The sequence below is a fragment of the Engraulis encrasicolus genome, chromosome 21, assembly GCF_034702125.1.
Source record: "Engraulis encrasicolus isolate BLACKSEA-1 chromosome 21, IST_EnEncr_1.0, whole genome shotgun sequence".
NCBI classification, from domain to species: Eukaryota; Metazoa; Chordata; class Actinopteri; order Clupeiformes; family Engraulidae; genus Engraulis; species Engraulis encrasicolus.
The window spans coordinates 15,221,133-15,247,311 of NC_085877.1; the positions used below are offsets into that span (position 1 = coordinate 15,221,133).

At 41.3% G+C, this 26,179-nt stretch overlaps 2 protein-coding genes and 1 long non-coding RNA gene across 4 annotated transcripts; all 3 read right to left on the minus strand.

The window, feature by feature from the left end:
• Nucleotides 1-534: 534 nt before the first annotated feature.
• Nucleotides 535-3,407, minus strand: ccdc166 (coiled-coil domain containing 166). Of its 2 annotated transcripts, none has more exons than XM_063187047.1 (7): nucleotides 3,204-3,407; nucleotides 3,054-3,107; nucleotides 2,899-2,953; nucleotides 2,603-2,747; nucleotides 2,173-2,252; nucleotides 1,212-1,388; nucleotides 535-958 (listed from the first exon to the last, which is right to left on the minus strand). In XM_063187047.1, exons 1-7 carry the CDS (start codon nucleotides 3,293-3,295, stop codon nucleotides 716-718), a joined length of 846 nt encoding a protein of 281 aa, XP_063043117.1. In that variant the 5' UTR covers nucleotides 3,296-3,407; the 3' UTR covers nucleotides 535-715. The 2 variants fall into 2 exon arrangements, with proteins under 2 accessions (XP_063043117.1, XP_063043118.1); XM_063187048.1 differs by having other exon boundaries at nucleotides 3,321-3,403.
• Nucleotides 3,408-8,388: 4,981 nt separating this feature from the next.
• On the minus strand, nucleotides 8,389-25,008 carry LOC134438073 (basement membrane-specific heparan sulfate proteoglycan core protein-like). The gene is made up of 18 exons (XM_063187661.1): nucleotides 24,931-25,008; nucleotides 24,511-24,789; nucleotides 24,312-24,425; nucleotides 23,655-23,987; nucleotides 23,304-23,570; nucleotides 22,640-22,930; nucleotides 22,444-22,521; nucleotides 22,304-22,331; nucleotides 12,249-12,340; nucleotides 11,665-11,784; nucleotides 11,316-11,423; nucleotides 10,723-11,001; nucleotides 10,358-10,636; nucleotides 9,863-10,195; nucleotides 9,503-9,778; nucleotides 8,868-9,131; nucleotides 8,653-8,730; nucleotides 8,389-8,444 (listed from the first exon to the last, which is right to left on the minus strand). Exons 1-18 carry the CDS (start codon nucleotides 24,935-24,937, stop codon nucleotides 8,389-8,391), a joined length of 3,282 nt encoding a protein of 1,093 aa, XP_063043731.1. The 5' UTR covers nucleotides 24,938-25,008.
• On the minus strand, nucleotides 19,937-22,134 carry LOC134437559 (uncharacterized). The gene is made up of 3 exons (XR_010032413.1): nucleotides 22,073-22,134; nucleotides 20,932-20,985; nucleotides 19,937-19,952 (listed from the first exon to the last, which is right to left on the minus strand). It is a non-coding gene; the product is annotated as an uncharacterized LOC134437559 (long non-coding RNA).
• Nucleotides 25,009-26,179: the final 1,171 nt, after the last annotated feature.

Consider the following 26,179-nt stretch of genomic DNA (forward strand, 5'->3'; position numbering starts at 1 on the left):
AAGATTTTGTTTTGCAATACTTTTTCTTTCAACCTGCCACGGCTCCCCTAGCAACCCCCCAGGGGTTACCTGCCCTCACCGCTGAGGTAGAACAATGGGTCGGTGGGTCTCTCAGCTAGCTGGTCAATTGGCCAGCTCCCTCTTGTGGCCGGCTCTGGGAGTGCGGTGCAGCTCGCAGCTCACAGCTCCTGCATGTACTCCTTCTCCTGGAGTAGCTGGCAACTCAATATACTGTGGCTTTGTAGTTCTCACAACTTTATTACTTTACATTATTACACTTAGCTGACACTTTCATCCAAAGCGACTTAGTTCTTTTAAGTACATGATATTGGTTATGTCAGTGTGGGGCACACAGAGCAGTGTGGGTTTAAGAGCCGTACTCAAGGGCACCTCAGCCATGGAATGGGATGGAAGGGTAGGATTGGAACCGGCAACTCCCTGATCTAAATCCCATTTCCTAACCCGTGGGTCACGGCTAGCTTACTGCACAACTACAACAACTCCCAAAAAGTCACAAAGTCACACTACAACATCTGCATCTTTACGAGGACAGTTTTACTAAATATTTCCTCTTGGACACCTTGAAAACACAAACCCTACAGAACGGAAGAAAAAGAAGAAAATAAACATCAAATAAATACACAAGCCACTCCTCTTCCAGAGCTTCAGATTCAGCCTGTGTATTGTTGTTAGTGTGGGTCGGTGGGTCTCTCTGCTAGCTGGCCGGCTGGTCGGCTCCCTCTTGTGGCCGGCTCTGGGAGTGCGGCGCGGCGCGCAGCCTGCGCAGCTCCTGCACGTACTCCTTCTCCAGGAGCAGCTGGCGCTCCTGGGAGCGCAGGTGGGTCTGGTGCTTCTGGAGGGCGTGCGCACGCTGGATCAGCTGCTGAAGCTCGCCGCGCAGCTGCCGGTTCTCCTGGGCCACCTCCTGGGTGTGGGAGCGAAGGCACTCGGACGCCTCCTGGGAGTAGAGAGAGAGAGAGATAGATAGAGAGAGAGAAATGGATAGTCAGAGGGTATCCCAGATGGTATCATGACGACGAAGGCGAAACATACCATCTGCCGAAAGTCAGGTTAACACATGTATGCATGCCAACAAATTACATGCAACTCTGTGTGTGTGTGTGTGTGTGTGTGTGTGTGTGTGTGTGTGTGTGTGTGTGTGTGTGTGTGCGTGTGTGAGTGTGTGTGTGAGTGTGTCTGCTTGTACCCACCTTGTTGGCAGCCAAAGCCAGCTCGTGCACCTCCTTCTGGGCCTGGGCCTGGTAGCGCTCCTTGTCGGCCAGGAAGTCGGACTTGAGGGTCTGCAGCGCCTCCGAGTGGTGACAGCGCATGGTCACCACCTCCCGCTCCAGCTCCGCAATGCAGCTCAACTGCTGCTGCTGCAGGCTCTGTGTGCACGAGGGAAGGAAACCTTGATTTACTGTTGTTCTTTCTTTTGTTGTGAATAATTGTCATTTATTCATTTGCTTTTTGAGCACACGTGGGAAGAAAACCTTTATTTATTATGGATATTCTTTTCTTTTGTCTTTAACTGTATTCATTTCTCTTTTTGCCTTTTTTTATGATAGGACAATAATATTATGGAGAAGAGAGTGGGAGAGAGAGACGAGGTAGGATTGAACATGACCCTGGTCAGACCTTAACCTGGGTCCCCATGGACTTGGACTATAGTAGACTAGAGTAGAGTAAACATTAATTAATCATGGGGGAATTCAGGTCACTAGCATACATAAATACACGATACATTACACACATTATTGAACAACATATTAAACATGTAAAAAATATCACACATGTACATAGCCTATTAAATTCCTGTTCCATATGCCCATTCCTGATGCAGTGTATTACTGTATCACAGCATCACTCAGGAATCATAATTAGAAAATACAAGTGAGGGTAGTCACATCCAGATTAACGCACAGGCTTTATATGGCTTCAGTCGAGGGCTGCCCCATAGTCCTCTTTTCCAATGCAACCAAGATAACAATTTAATATGTTCAAAGAATTGTAGTCATTGCTTAGTCATTACTTATGAAATCAAAGGGAAGGGAAGAGAGGGAAGGACAGAGAGGATGAGAGAGACTCTTAAAAAGAGTTTCAGACGGGAAACAAAAGTGGAAACTTAACATTCCTGAGGGTAACACTATTGATTTTACTTTCAATACATACCTTAAACTCTCTTAGCTCAGCAATCTCGACGTTCAGTAGAGCAAGCTCATTTTCCTTTTCCAATATTTTCTGCTTTAACTCTGAGAGGGAAAAAAAAGCTGAGGTCAGTAGATGAGAATGTTCCCAAATATTGATACTGTATGAAGGGAAATTAAATCCCCACGTCCTTTATTCTAGACGCACGTTTGTGTATGTAGCCTACTGTATGTTTTCTGCTGTATGTTTTGTTGTCTTTAACAATAAAAATAATTCCAGGGTGTATAAAAATGTGCAGGTTCACCTGGAAATGACGGTCCCCACATAATCTTGAATTATTAGGCCTACAAGTTACCAGACTAATCAACCACCCATGTCATTAAAACATACAAAAAAGTGCGTGAACTAATCTAATTTTCATGTTGCACTTGCCACACACAACTGGTTCATTTACCGCCAGCCTGTTCTTCGGATTTTGCCAGGAGCGCTTCTCTCTGCTCCCTCAGACTCTCCAGCTGCTGATTATTCTGGTCGCTTAGTGTGACTATGGCCTTCTGCCGCTTCTGGGTTCTCTTCGACATGTATGACATGTACTCGTGCTGTGGTGGCACAACATTGAAAACGGAGACGTTGGCTGCTGCACTGTGGCGCACGCAACGCTCGCGCACAGTGTTCACCAGCTCTTTTCTCTACGCAAAAGTGTGGTGTCTGCCCACACAGTCCTCTGCATAACCCTACTACAGTACTTACACTTTCCATTCGAGTCTGGTTGACTTCATTCTGGAGGAACTCGTTTTCCTTCCGTCTTTGCGCAATGTTAAAGTCATTACAGAGAAAGTTGGCACAGCGCAAAGATGGCGTTTTGCATTAACTCGTTTCAGTTGCATTCAAGTTTTAAAGGATACATTTGCTCCAGTTTCCTCTTGAGGTTAAGCAATGTATCGGTTAGCACATCATACCTAGATGTCAATACATGAAGATGGGTGCAATCAGGTGAGATTTTGTATTGTTGGCAAGGCTACCCAAACGACAACACACAAGACAGCCCAACTTACTCCTTTTGCAACAAACTATCTTTGTCGCTTTCAGGTAGTGTGAATATCTCCTCCACGGTATCGACCTTACGTTCTGTTTTCTTTGGAGGCATAACACCAGACTGATGTTTCACTCACAGATCAACTCAACCGAAAGTAGTCAACTTCAACACTTGAGACTTTCAAGGTTCTGCGTTTTTCAGTCTCCGGTTGCTTCATGTAGAATTGTTGACGGTTACTGTAGCAACCACGGCCTGACAAACGCTCAAACTGAAGCAAAGAAGGTGGAGTTGGGGGAGAGCGGGATATTATCCTAATGTGACATTTTTTTTAAAAACAAAATAACCTCGCCTCTAGCCAAGTTAAACGTATATCTGTAACATTTCCAAATTTTCCACTAATTTAGGATGTTACCCAGCAATGGAAATGAACAGAAAATCTTCATGGCAAAGGACAATAAAAATGTCAAATGGTGGTCAAGGGTCCTAGGCCTTACCTCACAGACAGGGTAAACTGAGACAAACCAGATAAATTCCTGGTGTAGTGAACCACCACAGTTTAAGCTGATAAACATACTTTTCTGCTTAAAAACAACATGTTTACATCCCAACAGCCACACATTCCAAATAAAACTCTTTCTCTCTCACACACACACACACACACACACACACACACACACACACACACACACACACACACACACCGCTGACAGCTTTGACAGTGTGGTAGCATGCGAGCACAAATTTCCCCAAATGTTTCACTTACAAGACAAAAAACACAATGTATTATAAATACAATGTTTGAAAACAAATATGTAGCTTGAGATAATTAAAATTCTGCCTTTAAAGAAAATGTTGCAAACATACTCTGTTTAGGAATCATGGGATCACTATCATAGAAAGTGAAAGTGAAAGCCCATTGGGAAACTCCAACTCCCATTGTCATTGTGACACAGCACTCCACAGCACACAAGTGAACACTGCACACAACGAAATTGCATTTATGCCTCACCCGTGCAAGGGGGCAGCCCTCAGTGGCGCCCCATGGGGAGCAGTGCGGCGGGACGGTACCATGCTCAGGGTACTGTACCTCAGTCATGGAGGAGGATGGGGGAGAGCACTGGTTGATTACTCCCCCCACCAACCTGGCGGGTCGGGAGTCGAACCGGCAACCTCTGGGATGCAAGTCTGACGCCCTAACCGCTCACCCATGACTGCCCATGGGATCATCACTTCAACGGTTGGTGCAAGCAGGGACAGTAACAGAAATGCGAAAGCTAAAAATAAATGTAACGTTATAACCTGAAATTAGTTTAAAAGTGTGGCTTAGTGGGGAAAAGGCAGAGAAAAGAAAAGTGGATGCGGATGAGGAGGTTGAGTTGAGCAAATAGCCTATGGCCTTGCATATCTGGAGGTCGGGATCTTTTAAAGCGGAGCCAAGGAAGACCCAAAGCTGCAGTGTGCGGTGTGTTACTGAGCAACGACTGTATGAAACCAGCCCATCTGAAACAACATCTACACTCTAAACACCAACATTTAAAAAGACAAGCCGGTGGACCTTGCAACTGGACGAGACGACACACTACTACCCACCCCCACCTATGCATCGTACAGGAAGACAACTGTGATTGCACTGCATGTTTTCACCGTATTACTTGTAATAATTGTGTGAATGTGACAAATAGGCTAAATCTCCTGGTATCCTTATATTATATCCTTGCATGATACATGAAAAATAAGTAAGGATTGAGTAACACAATGCCTAAGCATGTCACACCACAGGACATAACGTCACACCACAGGAAATTCACTGCATTTATACCTCAGTTATTGGAGAGTGGTGTGGAAGTTTAAGGTGACTATTAACATCTTAATATGTCTACACATTGAAATGTTTCTGTCACACAATTCTTAGGTCCATTTATGGTGTCCTGTGGTGTGACTGCTCTAATGCAAGGATGCCCTCAACTTCTATGAGCACAGCCATTAGGATTTCATCATGGATAAAAATGAACAGGAGTAGAAATGGGCTAGCTATATCTCAGCTTCAGCTATATGTATGGGCTAGCTATATGTCATGCTACGTATATGTATATCCGTGTGCACAGCTGGGTATTTGAAAGCACTGAAAACCCATGGATACACATAGAAAGTAATCCGGTTACTGTTCGCCTCCTGGTTGAATGCTTACAAGGGTATTCAGATTTACTGCATAGACACTTCCTTATTTTTTGCCTTCTACATAAGAAAGCAGTGGGGACTTTTGGATATAGCCTTACAGACAGACAGACAGCCACAGTACACTGCACAGGACACTATGGATGTGAAGTATAACCGGCTCATCACATTAAGTTTTTTAAGATATCACAGTACTGCAGTTACAACAATTCTTTTGAATGGAATTACCATCAAAATGTCTGATGAAAACAGCCTATCAGACATTCCACTTATACATGTAATGACCAGAAAAACAGAGATTGAATAACAATTAAAGTGATGAAAAATATTTTTATTGACAGACACATGAAAGATAATCTTTATACTGTGTCTCCTGCTAATAGTCACTATAATAATGAAATATATAAAAAGTGGGCTACATAAAAAAGCTGTCAGGAAGGAAATGAATAATATTATGTGTGAAATTCACTATAGTATCATGTATAAAAATGTATAAAAAAGATGTCGATTCAAGCAAGAAGAAAACCAAACTGCATCAATGAAAAGTAAGACATAGTTTAAAAAACATTGTTCACATCAAACATTTCAAATGTATTATTACTATGATATGAAGTACTTGAGTAACAAAATGAATAAGATCCGTCAGATACCCAGATAGACAGACAAACATACAGATATAATACAGAACATACAGATATAGTTTAACTTAATTCAACATATCTCTACTCTACTACTCTTTGGATATCATGATGAATCAGATACAGCAACACAGACGCTCATCTGCATCAGTAATCCTGATCCTAATTGACCCTTTTAGAGGTTACGTCTAGCCTGATAAACCAGCCTAAATGTGAGATTGGATGTGTAATTTAGTCTGGCCCCGATGAATAGTACATCCGAAGATTGTTGATGAGAACAATCCGTTGTCTTTCAAACCGTGCCTGTGCCTATAGGCCGGCGCTCTGACCAATCAGCGCTATCTTTCTCATTGATGTGCTTTCCCAACGTTGCGAGCTTCGTCGTCACTCCCTCAAAACCCCGCCCGCTTTGATTCAAAACAAATCTCTGGTGACTGGTTTGCCAGATTCTTGGCAAGCCTGGCAGACCACTTCAATGATGCGAGGCCAGACCACTCGCCGCAAAAAAAAAATTGACGTCCAGCGGGTGGCGCTGGTTTACTATAGGTTACGTCATCACTGACTGTGCGCACATTGTTGACTCAAACACACACACACACACACACACAAACATATACATGGGTTCACAATTTTTGTTTCCCCTGGCTGCGCACAACTCCACCTCTGATTGTTGGAAACTGCTGTCGGTCAAAAAATTTGCTCACGTGGTTGGCTGCCAGTGCCTTGCCCCTCCTCACAACACCGTGTTTATAAACAAAAAAAAACATGTATGGTGCAGACCTTAAAGAGAGAAGACCTGCCGTCCTGAAGCATGAACATTTGTAAAAAAAAAAAAAAATAGAGATCCTAAAAAGTACACTTGTTACGCTATTCCGAAAGGGAATGGTGTGTTCCAGAAACATATTAGATGTTTGTTTTTACAAAAAATTAAGCGTATCGACTGGATTGAGGACACCATTAGGAATTATTGTGTCTGTGGTGCCCATTTCATATCTTAAGTTATAGTGACCATCCATTTTCTTACTTTGGAAAAAAAACACCTGGGTAGTTTCTTTACAAATGTGCGGTACATGTTGAATCTGCTCCAACAATGCGTGCACCCCAATTACGTCACATCTGTGTACAAACACTACAGGGGTCTATATATTTATTCCATTCCATATATCTCATACTGCATCTGTAAACATTTGAATATGGTGCTGGGAGAGGCAAATTAATGCCAACGGTTTGTTCCAGTCTGTTCCCACAAGAAGCTTTTAGTTCTCAGACACCTGTAATGTAGAGATCAAACTTAAGTTACAGCAAATTTAATTGAATCCAATTTCCTTCAATTCAATAAAGTGTATTCATCTATTCTATTTTGACTGGTACTCTTTTTTTCTAAATTATTTCAGACATTCTTAGCAATCAGATGGTAGCTAGGTATTGCATCATCAGACATCCAGGACAATGACACTTAATTATGAACAACAAAAAATATCTCACCAGTCATGTTGGAACATTTGACCTCGGAGTAGACGATATCCTCTTTGGGCTGTTTGCTTTTGGCTACTCGGAGAGAGAGAGAGAGAGTGAGAGTGTGTGTGTGTTCAGGTATGGAAGATCATGGGAGTTTTCAAAATAAACATAGAGATAAATAGATAGAGATAGAGCTGAGAGTCCAATAGACTTACCTTTAGTCCTCGATTTCATTTTAGCTGTAACTGCAGCGTAAGTGATGTCTTCCTGTCCATTTCCACGTCCTGCTGAAAACATTGAAACTGCAGATATCTCAAGAGTATGGAGGTTGAAAAACTCTAAATGAAAGACGCTGTTTGAGGTCTTTACCACAGGCCTACATTTGAAGAAGGCTCATCTCAAAGGCATATCCTTAACAAAATTAAGTAAAATAAAATAAATGATTGACGAGTTTAACAGACAACGGAATTTTACCTTCCACACTCTGCTCAGCTGTATTTATGGTGTCATAGACATGTGCTGATGACCCTATACAGAAAAAAGTTTGGTTAGATTCATTGCATTACAAAATGATGTGACTCTTCCAAATGATAAAATGTACACTGTATGATAAAGACGTACAAGTGAACACACACACAAACACGCACACACACACACACACACACACACACACACACACACACACACACCTTGCGTAAGACTGACCTGCTTGTAAAGCTTGGTACCCCTGCTGATCCTGGTCTGGACTCTGACTATTGTTGGACCGTTGCTGGCCACTGGGGACAAAGGTCAGGAAAGTAATTTATGGGAAACCGTTGAAATATCCAACATACTGTAAATGCAGGCATCACAGCAAGCGGACTAAATTTGAAAGTTCTCAATGACATATTAAATGTATAAATAAATAAATAAACAAATAAAGTAACTAAACATTTAGTCAGAGAGCATGTGCACCTTCGCCCTCCTGTGGACAGAAACATTCACGCACCCTGAACATACCAACAAATGAACACACATTACATAACATCCTTGGCTGAGGTAATAAATAAATACTCACGATAGTGGTATTTGTGTGTCACGCTCCGCTGGAAGAAATTTGGATGCATCACATTTTATTTAGCAAAGCTGAATGGGACTTGCATTAGATAACTTGAATTGATTTTATTTTCTGTTCTGAGAGAACAGGAAATGTTTTACCTTTCCGCTTTCTGTAAAAATACAGCAGTAGCAGTACTGCACCCAGAACAAAGATGACCATCACCCCAACAACCAGACCTGCAGTTGTCATCCCGGCAGGTGACGAATCGGAGTTAGGAACTAATGAAGCAAGTGAATTACATGGGTGTGAGAAAATGCAGTTGGTTAAACAGTGTTACCACCTATCATAAAGGACCTAAACGTATTGAGGTGACATTGAACACGTAGGCTACCTCTCACTATAACTTGGCTTTCTGGTGACTCTCCTCTCTCTGGGTTGCTGCACTTGTAGAGGCCCTCATGTGACTTTGAGACTGCAGGGATGGTCATCTCTCCTGTGCTGGAGGTGTTGAGGAGTGTCCCATCTTTATAGAAGTCAGCGCTGATGTCTGATGGCTGGTGGCGATATCTACAGCGCAGAGTCAGAGGATCTCCCTCAGTCACAGGATGGACAGGACTCTCCAGGATCACATTACCAGCTATATGGAACACAAAAGCATGACACATTTGTTAAACAATATAAGTGTGTAGCATTAGGTGAAAACAATATCTACTGTATGTGAAAACGGTATGTTCAGATATCACATCTACACAACACAGAGTGTTTTTGTTGTTGTCTTTTTCCAATTAATTCAAATTAATGTTGTGCTTCTTACAATACTGAAACTTCCTTTGCAAGGTATAATTTCATTACATACACAGGCCTAAAACAAAAATACAGTACACAAACCAATACAACATTGTATCATTGACAGCAGTTTGTCATGGAATTGGTAGAACAATGGATTTTCAGTGGAGTTCAACTTGGTTATGACTGACTGTACATTCATAGTTTTAGAGAAGTACTTACAGTGCACAGTGATGTTAACAGGATTGCTCTGCTCTCCAGACTCAGACTGACACCAGTAAACTCCACTGTCTGTTGAATACACTGATCTGGTGCTGCAGGTGGTTCCTGCCCCTGTCCAACCGGAGGGACATTCTCCATATTCCCCTCTCTGAGAGAACCATCTCAATCTCCATCCAGTGGAATTCCCAGTTCCCTCACAGCTCAGGGAAAGTAGAGTCCAGTCAAAAAGTTGAGTTGTATTAGGAACAACAACCAGGACGGATGAAGGGAAAGAACCTAAATGTGAGAGGAAATGCATGTGAAATTAAGAGAGCCAGGTCTTATTGGAAAATCCATCTTCATTTGAAGAGCTCATCTCACCTGTGACCCAGAGAGGTTGGAGTTGGCTGAACTCTGTCTGAAAGGGTGGCTCTCCTCTCTCTGCTCTGCACACATAAACCCCTGTGTGTCTGAGAGCAGCAGGGCTGAGAGTGTAGGAGCCTCCAGCTCCTCTGCTGCTGTCTGGGAGAAGCTCTATGTCGTAGCCTTTGTTTTCAAGAAACACATGTTCCAACCCACTCCTGTAGGGGGCAGTCTTGTACCAGTGGAATGTCCAGCCTGTAGAGGAGCCGCTGACCTCACAGCTCAGAGTCACTGAGTCTCCTTCAGTCAGCCAGCTCTGTGCAGGTCCACTAATCACTGGTCGAGGCTTTTCTTTTTATGTTGAAATTGGAATAAATGAGGAAATATATTGTTCAGTTTTTGGATGCTACGAAAACTAATGTTTGTTTTAGCAACCATGCATTGCTACATGATGTACACATATTTTCATAATTCAATACCTGAACTTTTCTTTTGACATTTTGGCTCACTCACCTAACACAGCAACTTTGATAGCCCCACTGATCTCTGAAGTTTGGGAATCTTTTGACCGTGTCCCCCTGCAGTTGTAGTCACCACTTCCTGACTCAGAAATAAATTTGATTTTGTTTTCTGAACTGGACTGCACTTTATTAATTTGACGCCCATCCTTATACCAACTGTAGTTCCAGGCTTCCAGCTGTTTTCCCTGTATGTCACATGCAAGAGTGATGATCTCTCCACTGAAGATGTCTGGCCACCTGTTCAGAAGGGTCACCACAGCTTTGGGGGCCTCTGTGTCAAAGCAGATTATAATCCACTGTAAATAAATACAACTGAAAATCACATGTATTTCATATCACAATGACATTGAAGCTTACCAGTGACATTGACCCAAATTGCATTGCTGTAATGTGTGTAGTAGACTGGGTCTCCTCTCCCAGCTCTGCACCAGTACTGTCCTCCATCAGACACTTTAGCAGAGCGGATGCTGTAGGAGTTTCCATCAGTCGGGGCCACAAGAACAGAGATCTGTGCATGTCTGTACCAGTAGAACCTCCATCCAGTAGACTGGGGTACCATGTGACATGTCAGGGTGACTGGGTTTCCTGTCAACACTGGAGTGTGTCTGTCTGATCTTAAAAGAGGGGTTGGCTTTCCTATGGGGTTCCAATTTATGGTGTAAGCATCACATTATAATTGTACAATAAAGTATGAAGAGAGACAGAAATATCATTCACATTCTTTCTTTAGCATTTAGCAGACTCACCCCTCATCTGAAGAGAAACACCATTGCTTTCACTTGAGACTGTAGGCCCATTCCACTGTCTCTCTCTGGCACATTTGTAGTTGCCCTGATGAGACTGCTGTGCACTCTGGATAGTTAAAGTGCTGCTATTGACACTGTAAGTAGGGCTATGAGATGATTGCATAATTTCCTGATTTCCTCTATACCACTTGTATGACCAGCCACTCTCCAATCCAGGTACCATCACAGAATCTATCAGACACGTCATAGTGACTGTCTCTCCAATGAACACAGGACTCTGGGGGACTGCAGACAGGGTAACTGTAGGAATCACTGTGGAGAATAAGGAGAGATGATCATTTACACAAGATGTTCTCTTCTTCAATATTTGTAGCCTACTGTATGTTATATTCATTATGTCAATACGTCTCACCATGGTAAGTAATCTGTTTGGGAGGACTCGTGTTGCATGAAAATGCTGGGTTGCCTCTCTGTGCTGAGCAAGTATACCAGCCATTTTCTTTAGGAAGAGAGATGATGGTTCTGCTTTTACTATCTATGTTGACAGTATCACGGTGCCAGATGTACTGATCCCAGGTCCCCTGCTCTGATATGTCACAGCTGACAGTAACCTTGTCACCCTCGTAGAATGGAGCCTCGGGGGACAGTATGGTGACTTTGGGTGTTGGAGGATCTGTCAAGAATAAATCAAAAACTTACATGGATGTCATCACTTGAAGGAAAATGTTGCTTTGCTGTCTGCTACTACCAAAATTAATCATCATCACCATTATAAAAATGTTAGGGCAGACTAGTATGCATGGAAAAATGAGTACAGGGATTTAATACACACAAATAAAGCATGAAGAAAGACTATTCAAACCAGAGAGTTAAGCTGCTGTAAATATCATTCACGTTCTGTCATTAGCATTTAGCAGACTCACCCCTCATCTGAAGAGAAACACCATTGCTTTCACTTGAGACTGTAGGCTCATTCCTCAGTCTCTCTCTGACACATTTGTAGTTGCCCTTATGAGACCACTGTACACTCTGGATAGTTAAAGTGCTACTTTTGACATTGTAAGTAAGAAACGAAGGCGTAATTTCCTGTGTCCCTTTATACCACTTGTATGACCAGCCATTCTCCACTCCAGGTACCATCACAGAATCTATCAGACACGTCATAGTGACTGTCTCTCCAGTGAACACAGGACTCTGGGGGACTGCAGTCAGGGTAACTGTAGGAATCGCTGTGGAGAATAAGGAGAGATGATCATTTACACAATATGTTATTTAGTTTCAGAATGCTACACTCTTCTTCAATATTTGTAGCCTACTGTATGTTATATTCATTATGTCAATATGTCTCACCATGGTAACTAATCTCTAAGGGACCACTCATGTCGGATGAAAATGGTGGATTGCCTCTCTGTGCTGAACAAGTATACTGACCAGCCTCTGTAGAAAGAGAGATGACGGTTCTGCTAATACTATCTATGTAGACAGAGTCTCGTTGCCAGATGTAATGATCCCAGGTCGCCTGCTCTGCTACGTCACAGCTGAGAGTAACCTTGTCACCCTCGTAGAAGGGAGCCTCAGGGGACAGTATGGTGACTTTGGGCATTGGAGGATCTGTCAAGAATAAATCAAAAACTTACATGGATGTCATCACTTGAAGGAAAATGTTGAACCCTTTGCTGTCTACTACTACCAAAATGAACCATTACCACTATCATACAAATGTTAGGGCAGACTAGTATGTATGGAAAAATGAGTACAGGGATTTAAAACAGTTTTCTCATAATAATCCCACCTGCCACGGTCAGGCTGACTTTGTTACTACGCGAGTTTGGATAGTCTGTCTTGCAGATGTAGCTCCCAGTGTGGGTCCGTTTGTCTTCAGGTGTGAATTGAAATGTCTTTCTTCGGCTCCATGACACTATTATGTGAGACTCTTCACCCTCTCTGCCAATCTTCTCCAATTGGTAATATGTGTCATGATTCTCTCCCTTTATGTTGCATGTTAGAGAGACGGCCTCTCCAATAAAAACTGTTGTCGATTTGTGATTTAGGGCCAGAATAGCCTTAATGTCATCTGTATGTACGAGACAGAGCTCAAACTCACATAACATATCGTAAATAACACAAAACATGCAGCAGTATGGTACACATACTGTAACAAAATTGTCATGATTTGGTATACTTTTGATATTTATTTGTCATCAAACATCTTAATAGTCACCTTCTGCTGATCCAGTGATGATTGCATCACTCATGACTGCTTATATAAAGGAGGAGAAGCAGTGAAGATGGAGTGATAAAATTTAGAAGTGAATACCCTCACATCTCTCTCTCACACACACACACACACACACACACACAGAGACACAGACACACACACACTCGCACACACACACACACACACACACACACACACACACACACACACACACACACACACACACACACACACACGCACACGCACACGCACACACACACACACACACACACACAGTCATGGGAAAGCGGTCAGACTTGTAGCCCAAAGGTTGCCGGTTCGACTCCCGACCCGCCAGGTTGTGCGTGGGGGCAGTAATTAACCAGTGCTCTCCCCCATCCTCCTCAATGACTGAGGTACCCTGAGCATGGTACCGTCCCACCGCACTGCTCCCTTGGGGCGCCATTGCAATTTCGATGTGTGCAGCGTGCAATGCTGGCTTGTGTGCTGTGGAATGCTGTGTCACAACCCCCCCCCCACACACACACACACACACACACACACACACAATTCATTGATAATAACACACACACACACACACACACACACACACACACACACACACACACACACACACACACACACACACACACACACACACACACACACACACACACACACACACACACACACACACACACACACACACTTGCGCCCCCCGCAGTCCTAATGGCAAAGGCCAGAGAAAGCAGGGGTCAAGCAGGCTGTGACCCAAGTGTTCACATGGACACACACACACACACACACACACACACACACACACACACACACACACACACACACACACACACACACACACACACACACACACACACACACACACACACACACACACACACACACACACACACTGATTTGAAACTTGAGTGCACACAGCTTACCGCTTTACCCACTTGTGTTCACTGCTATCCCCATTCTCACGGCTTCTATAGCCTACTTCTAATATTATATTAATGCCTATGCCACATCACGCTGGCAAGAAATAGCCTGTCTCTGTCCCATATCCGGTAACACTTTAGAATAATGGATGCAAAAAAGCATTATAAAGACTTAATAAATAATTAACTATTGATGAACAAAACATTAACAAACGTTTGTAAATGATTAGGAAATGTAAACAAATGCTTGTAAATGACTAGGAAATGTTATGTTAATATTTCATATTTATCAAACATTTACAAGTTGCTTGTAAATGAATAAAATAGTCTGTTATAAGGTGTGTAAAATCTTGAATATATCATTTGTAGATATTTTATAAAGCATTAATAAAGCTTAGTTAATAATAAAAACATTTGTTAATGTTTTATTCATCATTAGTTAATTATTTACTGAGTCTTTACTAAGGAACATTATTATAAAGTGTTACCCCATATCCTTTCATTAAAAATATGTTAAGTTAACAGCAACTACTGACAAAGATTCAGTTAGCAGTAGGCCTACTTTATTTGTCCAAGTAGGGCACTTGTATTGCACTGCGCTTTCATACACGCACTATAGCGCATGAAACGGCCTAACATTTGAAAATCCTGCTCTGCTTTTGCAGTATTGTTACTTTGTACTAACATAACTCCCTTGTCATTAGCCATCTTTTGGGTGCTTTGTTCTGGAGAAGTCATAATGTGGCTAAAATACTGCAATTCAAAATTTCAAACCAACCCACCCTTTAACATTAATCAGATTTGCTTGAAATTTCATTTTGCAAAGTTTTGATTTTCAAAGTTTGCTAGAGCTTGATGCACCCTTGCCGTGCATGCATGCACTCACGCACACACACACACACACACACACACACACACACACACACACACACACACACACACACACACACACACACACACACACACACACACACACACACACACACACACACACACACACACACACACACGTCTACAAAACACTGGGGAAAAGAGCATCCATCACATATAGTCAGTCCGTACAACAATCAAGAATGCAAACTAATATATGGCAATAGTATAGCACATTATCATACATACTGTAACTGTTATTCAATGTGCTTGAGAGAAAAGAAAAACAAGAGAGACGATACACACACATTTCCAAGTCAGCTCTGGAGGCTCTGAGAAGAGAAGAGGCACTGAGAACTAAAAACTGATCACTGATACACAGGAAACAAAAAAGTACAGACCCAACACATGGAACTTTATCTTTCCAGTCACTTCCAACTCACTGTTAATAATAACCTTGAATAACAGTGTACACCGCATTCCACATTATTACGCAACTGACATTTTTCACTGTTTCCCCAAATAATCAATACAAATGACAGTCGTCATAGTTTTCAATTTATCAGCCATTAGAGTACAATTAAAACGTTTTTGAATGAACTTTCCAATGATAACGGTAATTTTTTAAATGATAAAAAACTTAAAATGCTCTGTTCCACATTATTACGCAAAATAGTTTTGTAGTGTTGTAATCCAAATTTCTTTCTTTTTTCCCCCATTTACATCAAAACAGTTGGAATTTGGTACCTTCTAAATTACATTTCAATGTTCTATACTTGGTTATAAGCTCTTTGTCCAAGTAACTGGAATGCTGTGAAGTGTGGGTCACCAGACCAAACAGACAAAAACAGCTGAGAGCAAACCATCAAGGATATCTGGGCTTCTCCCATGCAATGCTCTGCCATCGACTTCAATGTTAAATTCCAGTTACAGCTTATAACCAAGTTTTGAACATTGAAATGTAATTTAGAAGGGGCCCAATTGCCAACAGTATTGATGTAAATTGAAAAAAAGAAAGAAATTTGGATTGCAACACTACAAAACTGTTTTGCCTAATAATTTGGAACAGAGCATTTTGGGCCTTTAAAAAAAAAAAAAAAAATTTTTTTTAAAATACCGTTATCATTGGAAGGTTCATTCAAAAACTTTTTTATTGTACTCTAATGGCTGATGACTTGAAAATGATCATGACTGTCATTTATTGATTATTTGGGAAAACCGTAAAAAATGTAATTTGCATAATAATGTGGAATGAGGTGTAAAAGCCATTGACTACACATAGGGTAGAATCACAAACAAGCTCTTACAGATAGCCTACACTTTTCAGATACAGGTGCACTTTTTCAGTTGACACATCTAACGGTGTTTATCAGGCTTGTAGAAAAAAAAACAACGTTTGTCAGACTTACAGAGCAGCAGAAACAGAAGACCTGTCCCCATGCTGTCTTCACTGTTGATCTGAACCATGTCCTGTTTCTTGTGTATTTTGTTGCATGTCTCTGTGGTTTCACTATTAATAGATGGTGTGGCGTGCCTCCATGAACACCTCTCCTCTCAGTGGTCATACTTTAATGTAGGCCTACTGTTGGTTGTTAATGTGTTGCTCAAATAATTATAGTTTCATTTTGTGCAGTATATTTTATGGGATTATGTGTTGGATAGATATTATGTTGTAATTGTTTATCTATTCAGTGTAATGGACATGACTCCAATATAATTGTAACTGTAACCACAAGTCTTAATTAGCATTTTTATTGTAATTCACTTTTGTAAGGACTAGCAAAGTAAACAACAGATGCAATCTGCAAAAAAACCCCCAAAAAACCCAATAATAATTGCCGTTCTAGGTCTTGACGGACTATTTTAAGTTGTCCTCTGGTGGCGTGAGAAGAACATTGCTAGTAGAAACCACAGCCTTCATATCACACCATCACTTTCATGTGCTCAGAGCACTGTGGTTGACAACCTCTGTCTTTGGCGCTTGCAACCTCTACTATTACAGTATTACTGACTGTCTGACGCCATGGAATTCAGTAGGCTAACTTAAAAGAATATATCTTAATATCACTCATACATATGTAAAGTAATTAGGCCTATAACACAAGTGGTATGATATTACAAAGTTCAAACCATCATACCACTAGTGTTGTTATTACATCTGTTAGAGTACCTTTACTTCTGCCAGGGACGGTAACCAATAAATGCTCCCCTGGTCCCCTAGAGCAGTGTTGCCCAACCTTTTTTGTCTTGCGTACCCCGTAAGCCTCTTAGTTGTGTCATGAGTACCCCCTAATTCATGTTCTATATTGTTTTCTCTGTCCTGATGTGACTGCTCCATACATTTGTTATAATAAAGAATTTTTCCAAGTACCCCCTGCAGTGTGCTTGCGTACCCCTAGTGGTACACGCACCCCTGGTTGGGAAACACTGCCCTAGAGTGCTTGCAATCTTAAATGCTTTGACTTATGTTTTACTCTATCGAATTGTCATTTGTTAGCATGAGAAGAGAGCCACTGCTAGCAGAGGCCTCAGCCCTCTTTTCACACCCACTCTCTCCTGTGGTCAGTTGGCTACATGATGTTGTTCACACACGACTCACCACATAACATGCCTAGCCAGGTTCTCAGCAAAACACATAGCCCCACAATGCTCTACTGTAACCAATTACACCATGTACTTTCTGAAACTGTTAGTCACTTTGGATAAAAGTGTCAGCTAAGTGTGATGTAATGTAATGTGATGTGGAGGGTTAATTTTGTGCTGGCCCCTTGGCACATGTGGCACCCAGACCTGGGACCATCATTCATGAACTGCTCCCGGTCCCCAAGAGTGCTTGCTATCTTTAATACTGTGACTGTTTAACTCTTTTGAACGGTCATTTGTTACCGTGAGAAGAGAGCCACTGCTAGCAGAGGTCTCAGTCTTCTTTTCACACCAACGCTCTCCTGTGGTCAGTTGGCTACAGGATGTTGTTCACACGACTCACCACCTAACATGCCTACCAGAGCCATTAAAAAGCAAAGTGATCATGTCAAGATCCCCTCCACCAGGGCTTCTGTCAGTTTTGACAGGGCCTGGGACAAAGTCATATGAAAGCCCCACCCAAGACATTCAGGGCCCAATGCTGAGCCCCACTTTTCCCTGGGCCCTGACCAACTAACCTGCAATGAAGCAGATATTTTCGTGATCACAATGAGATCTGCTTGTCTTAGAAAGATGGGGTTGCTTGTAGACATTGGTTTCAATTTAGATTCCGAGTCCCCCCTACGCCTGATTAAATTGTTGATCCCAAGCTTATAAGGTCTCTGTGTCCCATCTCCCCATTTGCAGATGAGTGCCAGTTTTGGAAATATATAAGCTTTAATTCACAACTATTTGCAAGCTAACTACCAAACTGGCATGTTAACATATTTATTTACAAATTAATATTTCCAAGATGACTCCACTGCCTCGATGCAAACATATAGTTAGCCTATTCTACGTTTCCCCCCCACCTTAATATCAAGAGCCGCCCGTCCCTCCAAACCTGTGGGTAAGTGATGCAAGTGAAATGTAGTATGGGCTCCCAGTAACAAATGCAGTATAGGCTCCCAAATAACATTGTCATAGATAAGATAGAAGGCTTTGACATTGGAGAGACAACACTGCCACCTGAAGGTAACGTGTGAAAGTGTGAAACAGGGCTTGTTTGTCTTCTGGAGTGGACATTAGACAGACAGCCACAGTACACTGCACAGGACACTTATATAACCTGCAAAATATCACAGTACTGCAGAGTTACAGCAATCGTACAACAGCATTCTTTTGAATGGAATTATAGTATTGTATTGTATTGTATTGTATTGTATTGTATTGTATTATCAGACATTCCAGTTATACATGTAATGACCATAAAAACCAGAACCATTGTCTGCACCTTTGAATGACAGAGATCGAATAACAATTAAAGTGATACTTGCTTTTTATTGACAGGTGACTGAAAATGAGAAGTCACATGAATGGTTATCTTTATGACTCCTGCTAATACAGTCACAAAATCATGAAATATATGAAAAGCTGTCAGTAAAGTAGTGACTAATATTATGTATGCAAGTCACTATTGTTTCATGTTTAAAAATAAAGACGCCAATGTAAGCATATACATTCAAATCAATTCAAGCAAGAAGAAAACCAAACTATGCATGAACAAAAAGTAAAACATACTAAAATAAAAAACATTGTTCACATCAAATGTTTCAATCGTATTATCAACATGATATGAAGTACTTGACTAACAAAATTAATGAGATCCATCAGATAGATATGTAGATATAGACAAACACAACACAGATAGACAGATAGACAGGCAGATATACGTAGTTTAACTTAATTTAACGTATATTTCCTCTACTACTCTTTGGACATCATGATGAATGAGATACAGCAACACAGACACTCATGTGCATCAGTAATCCTGATCTTAATAAATATCTTCCATATATATCACACTACAGGTGCTGCATCTATAAACATTTTAAGATGGTGATTGGAGAGGTAAATCAACACCAACGTTTTTTTCCAATCTGTTCAGTTATTCCCACAAGAAACTTCAAGCTCTCAGACACCTATAATGCAGTAGAGAGCAAACTTACAGTAAGTTACAGACAATTGAATTTCCCTCAATTCAATATATTTATACTCTATTTTGACTGGTACTCTACTCCAACATTATTTCAGACGTTCTTAGTTATCAGGTTGGTAAGTATTGCATCTGCAAATCACTAGACATCCAGGGCAATGACACTTTATTATCAATAAAAAAAATATCTCACCAGTCATTTGAGTAGACAGCATCCTCTTTTAGGGGGGGGCGGAGGGGGCAGACAGACAGAGTAAGTTCAGCTCACAGTTCAGATGTCAACACTGTCAAGTTTTTTAGTCTGACGGTGGTGTCGGAAAAGCCTCCAAATTTGCCTCAGTGGAGGCTAGAGTATAATTTTGGATCACAATGAATACTGAATACTAAAATGTCTTATGTTTCATTAACCAGCACAATTCAGTGACACATGGAACAAGCTGACAAGCTATGGAACAAAACCTGACGGTGTTGACATCTACCAGTTGTAGGCCTATGCATCGTTGGTTCACATTTGCGATTTTGTTTTTTGGATACTTCATACATCTTCTCAAAAAGTACCGGTATATATTTATTATGTTGGCTACCCTAATCCCTAAACTAACTGTGCACTATCAAAGTTCTCTATTCCTCGGTGTACATGTCGACAACCCTGCGACTCTATGAAATGAAGTATTGAGTAACTTTGAGCCTCATAAATTAATGGAAAAAAAGAGATTTAGCAATGGCTACTTCGTTGCTGACCCACTCACGGCAGAAGCCCAATTTTAGCATTGGCTAACTAGCGCTGTAATTCTGAATGCAGGTGTGAGGTATGTGGAAGAAGTTAGCGCTCAGTATCCTGTTTTAACACTATTTAAGCCATTTCACACCGGATTTCTCCTTAAACAGACTACTTTTAATCATTTACAAAACAATTGTAAATGTTTGATTAAAAAAGCTTACCTATAAAATATTAACATAACATTTCCCACTCGTTTACAAAAATGTTTTAATGTTTTCTTCATCATCAGTCAATTATTGGCCTATGCTAAGTGTTTAAAATGCTTTTTGCATCCCTTATATAAAGTGTTACCATGATTTTCAACAGAATTAGCACTTTCATATCTGGGACATGTTTTGTCAAAAATCAGTGAATAAATGAATGAATGAAATAAAATGAAAAATAAATTAAAAGTTTCAAAGATGAGGGAATTGTACCTTCCATAGTCTGCTCAGCTGTATTTATGGTGTCATAGACATGTGCTGATGACCCTATACAGAATAAAGTTAGATTAGATTCATTGCATTAAAAAATGAGATACACGTATGATAAAGATGTGCATGTACACACATAGACACACAGACACACACACACACACACACACACACACACACACACACACACACACACACACACTATTCTTTTCATGAATATTTACTGAATATCGAACTAATATTTACTGGTATGACCAAAGTAATGAAAGTTTTACAGCTAAAAATGTCTATTTCTGGAAATTCAAAAAGTCATAATGAAAACTTAGAATTTGATGGTGGTGGTAAGTACTCATTAGTGAATGGGCCACGTGAATTTTGGAAATAAACTACTAAAATTATTACACGGTGCACCTTTAAGACTGGCTTAACTAATGCTTGTGTGTGCTCCGCACCTCCTGCCTGCCTGTGCCTTGTTTTGTAACAGAGTGCGGGAGCGATGGGTGCCAATCACCTCTAATTGAGACCAGTAAGATCCTGGACTGTTTCATATCTCTCTCTCCTGACCCAATGGCAGGCTCCTCTGCTTGAGCTTGAGTTATGTTTGGGTTTACACATTAGGCAGATATCTTGCATATGCATTACACTTTATTTTCCACATAACTGACTTTTTGTACATATGTACTTGTAAATAAATATTGGTTCAATTGACGCTGCGTTGTGACCTCCCTTCTATGCTTGGGCTGCCTTGAACCAGGCTGCCTTAGCATGTATTTATGGTTGTCCCTATAGCCTACAGAAAAAGGTTGGGATAAAATAATTGCATTAAAAATGAAAAGTACCTTCCATTGTCTGCTCAGCTGTATTTATGGTGTCATAGACATGTGCTGTCCCTATACAGAAAAAGGTTGGGTTAAAATCATTGCATTGAAAAAATGAGGTACTGTTATGATAAAGACACGCATGCATGCACACACACACACACACACACACACACACACACACACACACACACACACACACACACACACACACACACACACACACACACACACACACACACACACACACACACACACACACACACACACACACACACACACACACACACACACACACACACACACACACACACTTAAATCTTGACCTCCTTGTAAAGCTTGGTACCACTGCTGGTCCTGGTCTGGATTCTGACTACTGTTTGACCCTTGCTGGCCACTAGAGGGGGACAAAGGTCAGAAAAAAATAATAATGGCAAAACCATTGAAATATCCAGCAACGCAGCTAGCACAAACAGACTAAAATGTAAGTTCCTAGTAGCTTAATATATACAGTATGAATAATAATAAAAAAAATAAAGTTATAAATAAACACTCACGATAGTGGTATTTGTGTGTCACGCCCTGCTGGAAGAAATTAGTATGCATCACATATTATTTAACAAAGATTAATGGGACTTGTATTAGGTAACTTGAATTGATTTTATTTTCTAGTCTGAGAGAACAGGAAATGTTTTACCTCTCCGCTTTCTGTAAAAATACAGCAGTAGCAGTACTGTACCCAGAACGACGATGACCATCACCCCAACAACCAGACCTGCAGTTGTCATCCAGGCAGGCGCTGTATCGGATTTAGGAACTAATGAAGCAATTGAATGCATGGGTGTGAGAAAATTTCAGTTGGTTAAACAGCGTAACCATCTATCATAAATGACCTGATGTTAAACATATTGATGTGACATTGAACACTGAACACGTACCTCTCACTATAACTTGGCTCTCTGGTGATTCTCCTTTCTTTGGGTTGCTGCACTTGTAGAGGCCCTCATGTGACTTTGAGACTGCAGGGATGGTCATCTCTCCTGTGCTGGAGGTGTGGAGGAGTGTCCCATCTTTATAGAAGTCAGCGCTGATGTTTGATGGCTGATAGCGATATCTACAGCGCAGAGTCAGAGGATCTCCCTCAGTCACAGGATGGACAGGACTCTCCAGGATCACATTACCAGCTATATGGAACACAATAACATGACAAATTTGTTAAACAATATACTGGTAAGTGTGAAGCATTAGGTGAAAACTATCTAGTAGTACTGCATGTGAAAACAGTATGTTCAGATGTCACTTCTACACAACACAGCACATTTTTCACTTTTTCCAAATAATTCAAATTAATGTTGTGTCTTACAATATTGAAACTTCCTTTGCAAGGTATAATTTCATTACATACACAAACCTAAAACAACAATATAATACACAAACCAAAACAACATTTTATTATTGACAGCAGTTTATCATGAAATGGGTAGAACAATGGATTTTCAGTGGAGTTCAACTTGACTATGACTGATGGGTCATTCACAGTTTTAGAGAAGTACTTACGGTGCACAGTGATGTTAACAGGATTGCTCTGCTCTCCAGACTCAGACTGACACCAGTAAACTCCACTGTCTGATGGAGATGCTGAGCTGGTGCTGCAGGTGGTTTCTGCCCCTGTCCAACCGGAGGGACATTCTCTGTATTCCCCCCTTTGGGAGAACCATCTCAACGTGGAATTCCCAGTTCCCTCACAGCTCAGGGAAAGTGGGGTCAAGTCAAAATGTTGAGTTGTATTAGGAACAACAACCAGGACGGATGAAGGGAAAGAACCTAAACGTGAGAGGAAATGCATGTGAAATGAAGAAAACTGGGGATTAGTGAAAAATCCATCTCCATTTTAATAGCTTATCTCACCTGTGACCCAGAGAGGTTGGAGTTGGCTGAACTCTGTCTGAAAGGGTGGCTCTCCTCTCTCTGCTCTGCACATATAAACCCCTGTGTGTCTGAGAGCAGCAGGGCTGAGAGTGTAGGAGCCTCCAGCTCCTCTGCCTCTGTCTGGGAGAAATTCTACACAGTATCCTCTGTTTTCATTGAACACATGTTCCAACCCAGGCCTATAGGGGGCAGTCTTGTACCAGTGGAATGTCCAGCCTGCAGAGGAGCCGCTGACCTCACAGCTCAGAGTCACGGAGTCTCCTTCAGTCAGCCAGCTCTGTGCAGATCCACTAATCACGGGTCGAGGCTTTTCTTTTTATGTTGAAATTGGAATAAATGAGGAAATATATTGTTCAGTTTTTAGATGCTATGAAAAATACTCTTTGTTTTAGCAACCATGCATTGCTACAGGCACACACATTTGCATAATTAAATACCGAGCCTTTTCTTTTGACATTTTGGCTCACTCACCTAACACAGCAACTTTGATAGCCTCACTGATCTCTGAAATTTCGGAATCTTTTGTGTCTGTTCCCCTGCAGTTGTAGTCACCACTTCCTGACTCAGAAGTAAAATTGATTTTGTTTTCTGAACTGGACTGCATGTTATTAATTTGATGCCCATCCTTATACCAACTGTAGTTCCAGGCTTCCAGCTGTTTTCCCTGTATGTCACATTGGAGGGTGATGATCTCTCCACTGAAGATGTCTGGCCAGTTGTTCAGAAGGGTGACCACAGCTTTGGGTCCCTCTGTGTCAACATAAAGTATCACACTTCGTAAATACAACTGAAAATATTCACATTTATTTCATATCACAATGACATTGAAACCTACCTGTGACATTGACCCAAACTGCATTGCTATATTGTGTGAAGTAGACTGGGTCTCCTCTCCCAGCTCTGCACCAGTACTGTCCTCCATCCGACACTTTAGCAGAGCTGATGCTGTAGGAGTTTCCATCAGTCTGGGCCACAGAAGCAGAGAACTGTGCACGTCTGTACCAGTAGAACCTCCATCCAGTAGACTGGGTCATCAATTGACATGTCAGGGTGACTGGGTTTCCTGTAAACACTGGTGTGTGTCTGTCTGACCTCAAAACAGGGGTTGGCTTTCCTGTGGGGTTCCAATTTATGGTGTAAGCATCACATTGTACAGTAATTGTACTATAAAGTATGAAGAAAGACAATTCAAACCAGACAGTTAAGCTGCGGCAAATATCATTCACATTCTTTCTTTAGCATTTAGCAGACTCACCCTTCATCTGAAGAGAAATAACATTGCTTTCACTTGAGACTGTAGGCCCATTCCTCAGTCTCTCTCTGACACATTTGTAGTTGCTGTTGAGACTGCTGTGCACTCTGGATAGTTAAAGTGCTACTATCAATACTGTAAGTATGAGATGGAGGTGTAATTTCCTGTTTTCCTTTATACCACTTAGTATATGACCAGCCACTCTCCACTCCAGGCACCATCACAGCATCTATCAGACACGTCATAGTGACAGTCTCTCCAATATACACAGGACTCTGGGGGACTACAGACAGGGTAACTGTAGGAATCGCTGTGGAGAATAAGGAGAGATGATAATGTACACAATATGTTATTTAGTTTCATACAACACTCTTCTTCAATATTTGGAGCCTATTGCATGATATATTCATTATGTCAATATGTCTCACCATGGTAAGTAATCTGTATAGAAGGACTTGTGTTAGATCGAAATGGTGGGTTGCCTCTCTGTGCTGAACAGGTATACCGACCAGCTTCTTTAGGAAGAGAGATGATTCTGCTTTTACTGTCTATATTGATGACGAGATCTTGGTGCCAAATAAAATGGGTCCAGGTTGTTTGCTCTGCTATGTCACAGCTGACAGTAACCTTGTCACCCTCGTAGAAGGGACCCTCAGGGGACAGTATGGTGACTTTGGGCGTTGGGGGATCTGAAAAGAATAGGTCAGTACATGGATGCACACACTTGTAGGAAAATGTTGAACAATTTTCTGTCCATGTCTACTTCTTCCACCACCACTACTACTAAAATGAATCATCATTATCACGATCACCATCATAAAAATGTTAGGGCAGACTAGAATATGGGGCAATGTGAAAATGAATGTGAAAAATGAACACAGAGAATTAAATCACATTTTTCTCATAAGAATCCTACCTTCAACAGTCAGGGTGACTGGGTTACTATGTGAGTTTGGATAGATTGTCTCGCAGCTGTAGCCCCCACTGCGGGTCTGTTTGTCTGTAGTCGTAAATTGAAATATCTTTGTTAGGCTCCATTGTGATATTACACGCGGCTCTTCACCCTTTCGGTCAGCCTTCTTGAATCTGTACTGCGTGTCATGATACTCTCCCTTTATGCTACATGTTAGAGAGACGGCCTCTCCTATAAAAAATGTTGTCCACTTGGGATCCAGGGTCAGAACAGCCTTACGGTCATCTGTATGTACGAGACAGAGCACAAACTCACTCAGCATCGTACACACAACAAAAT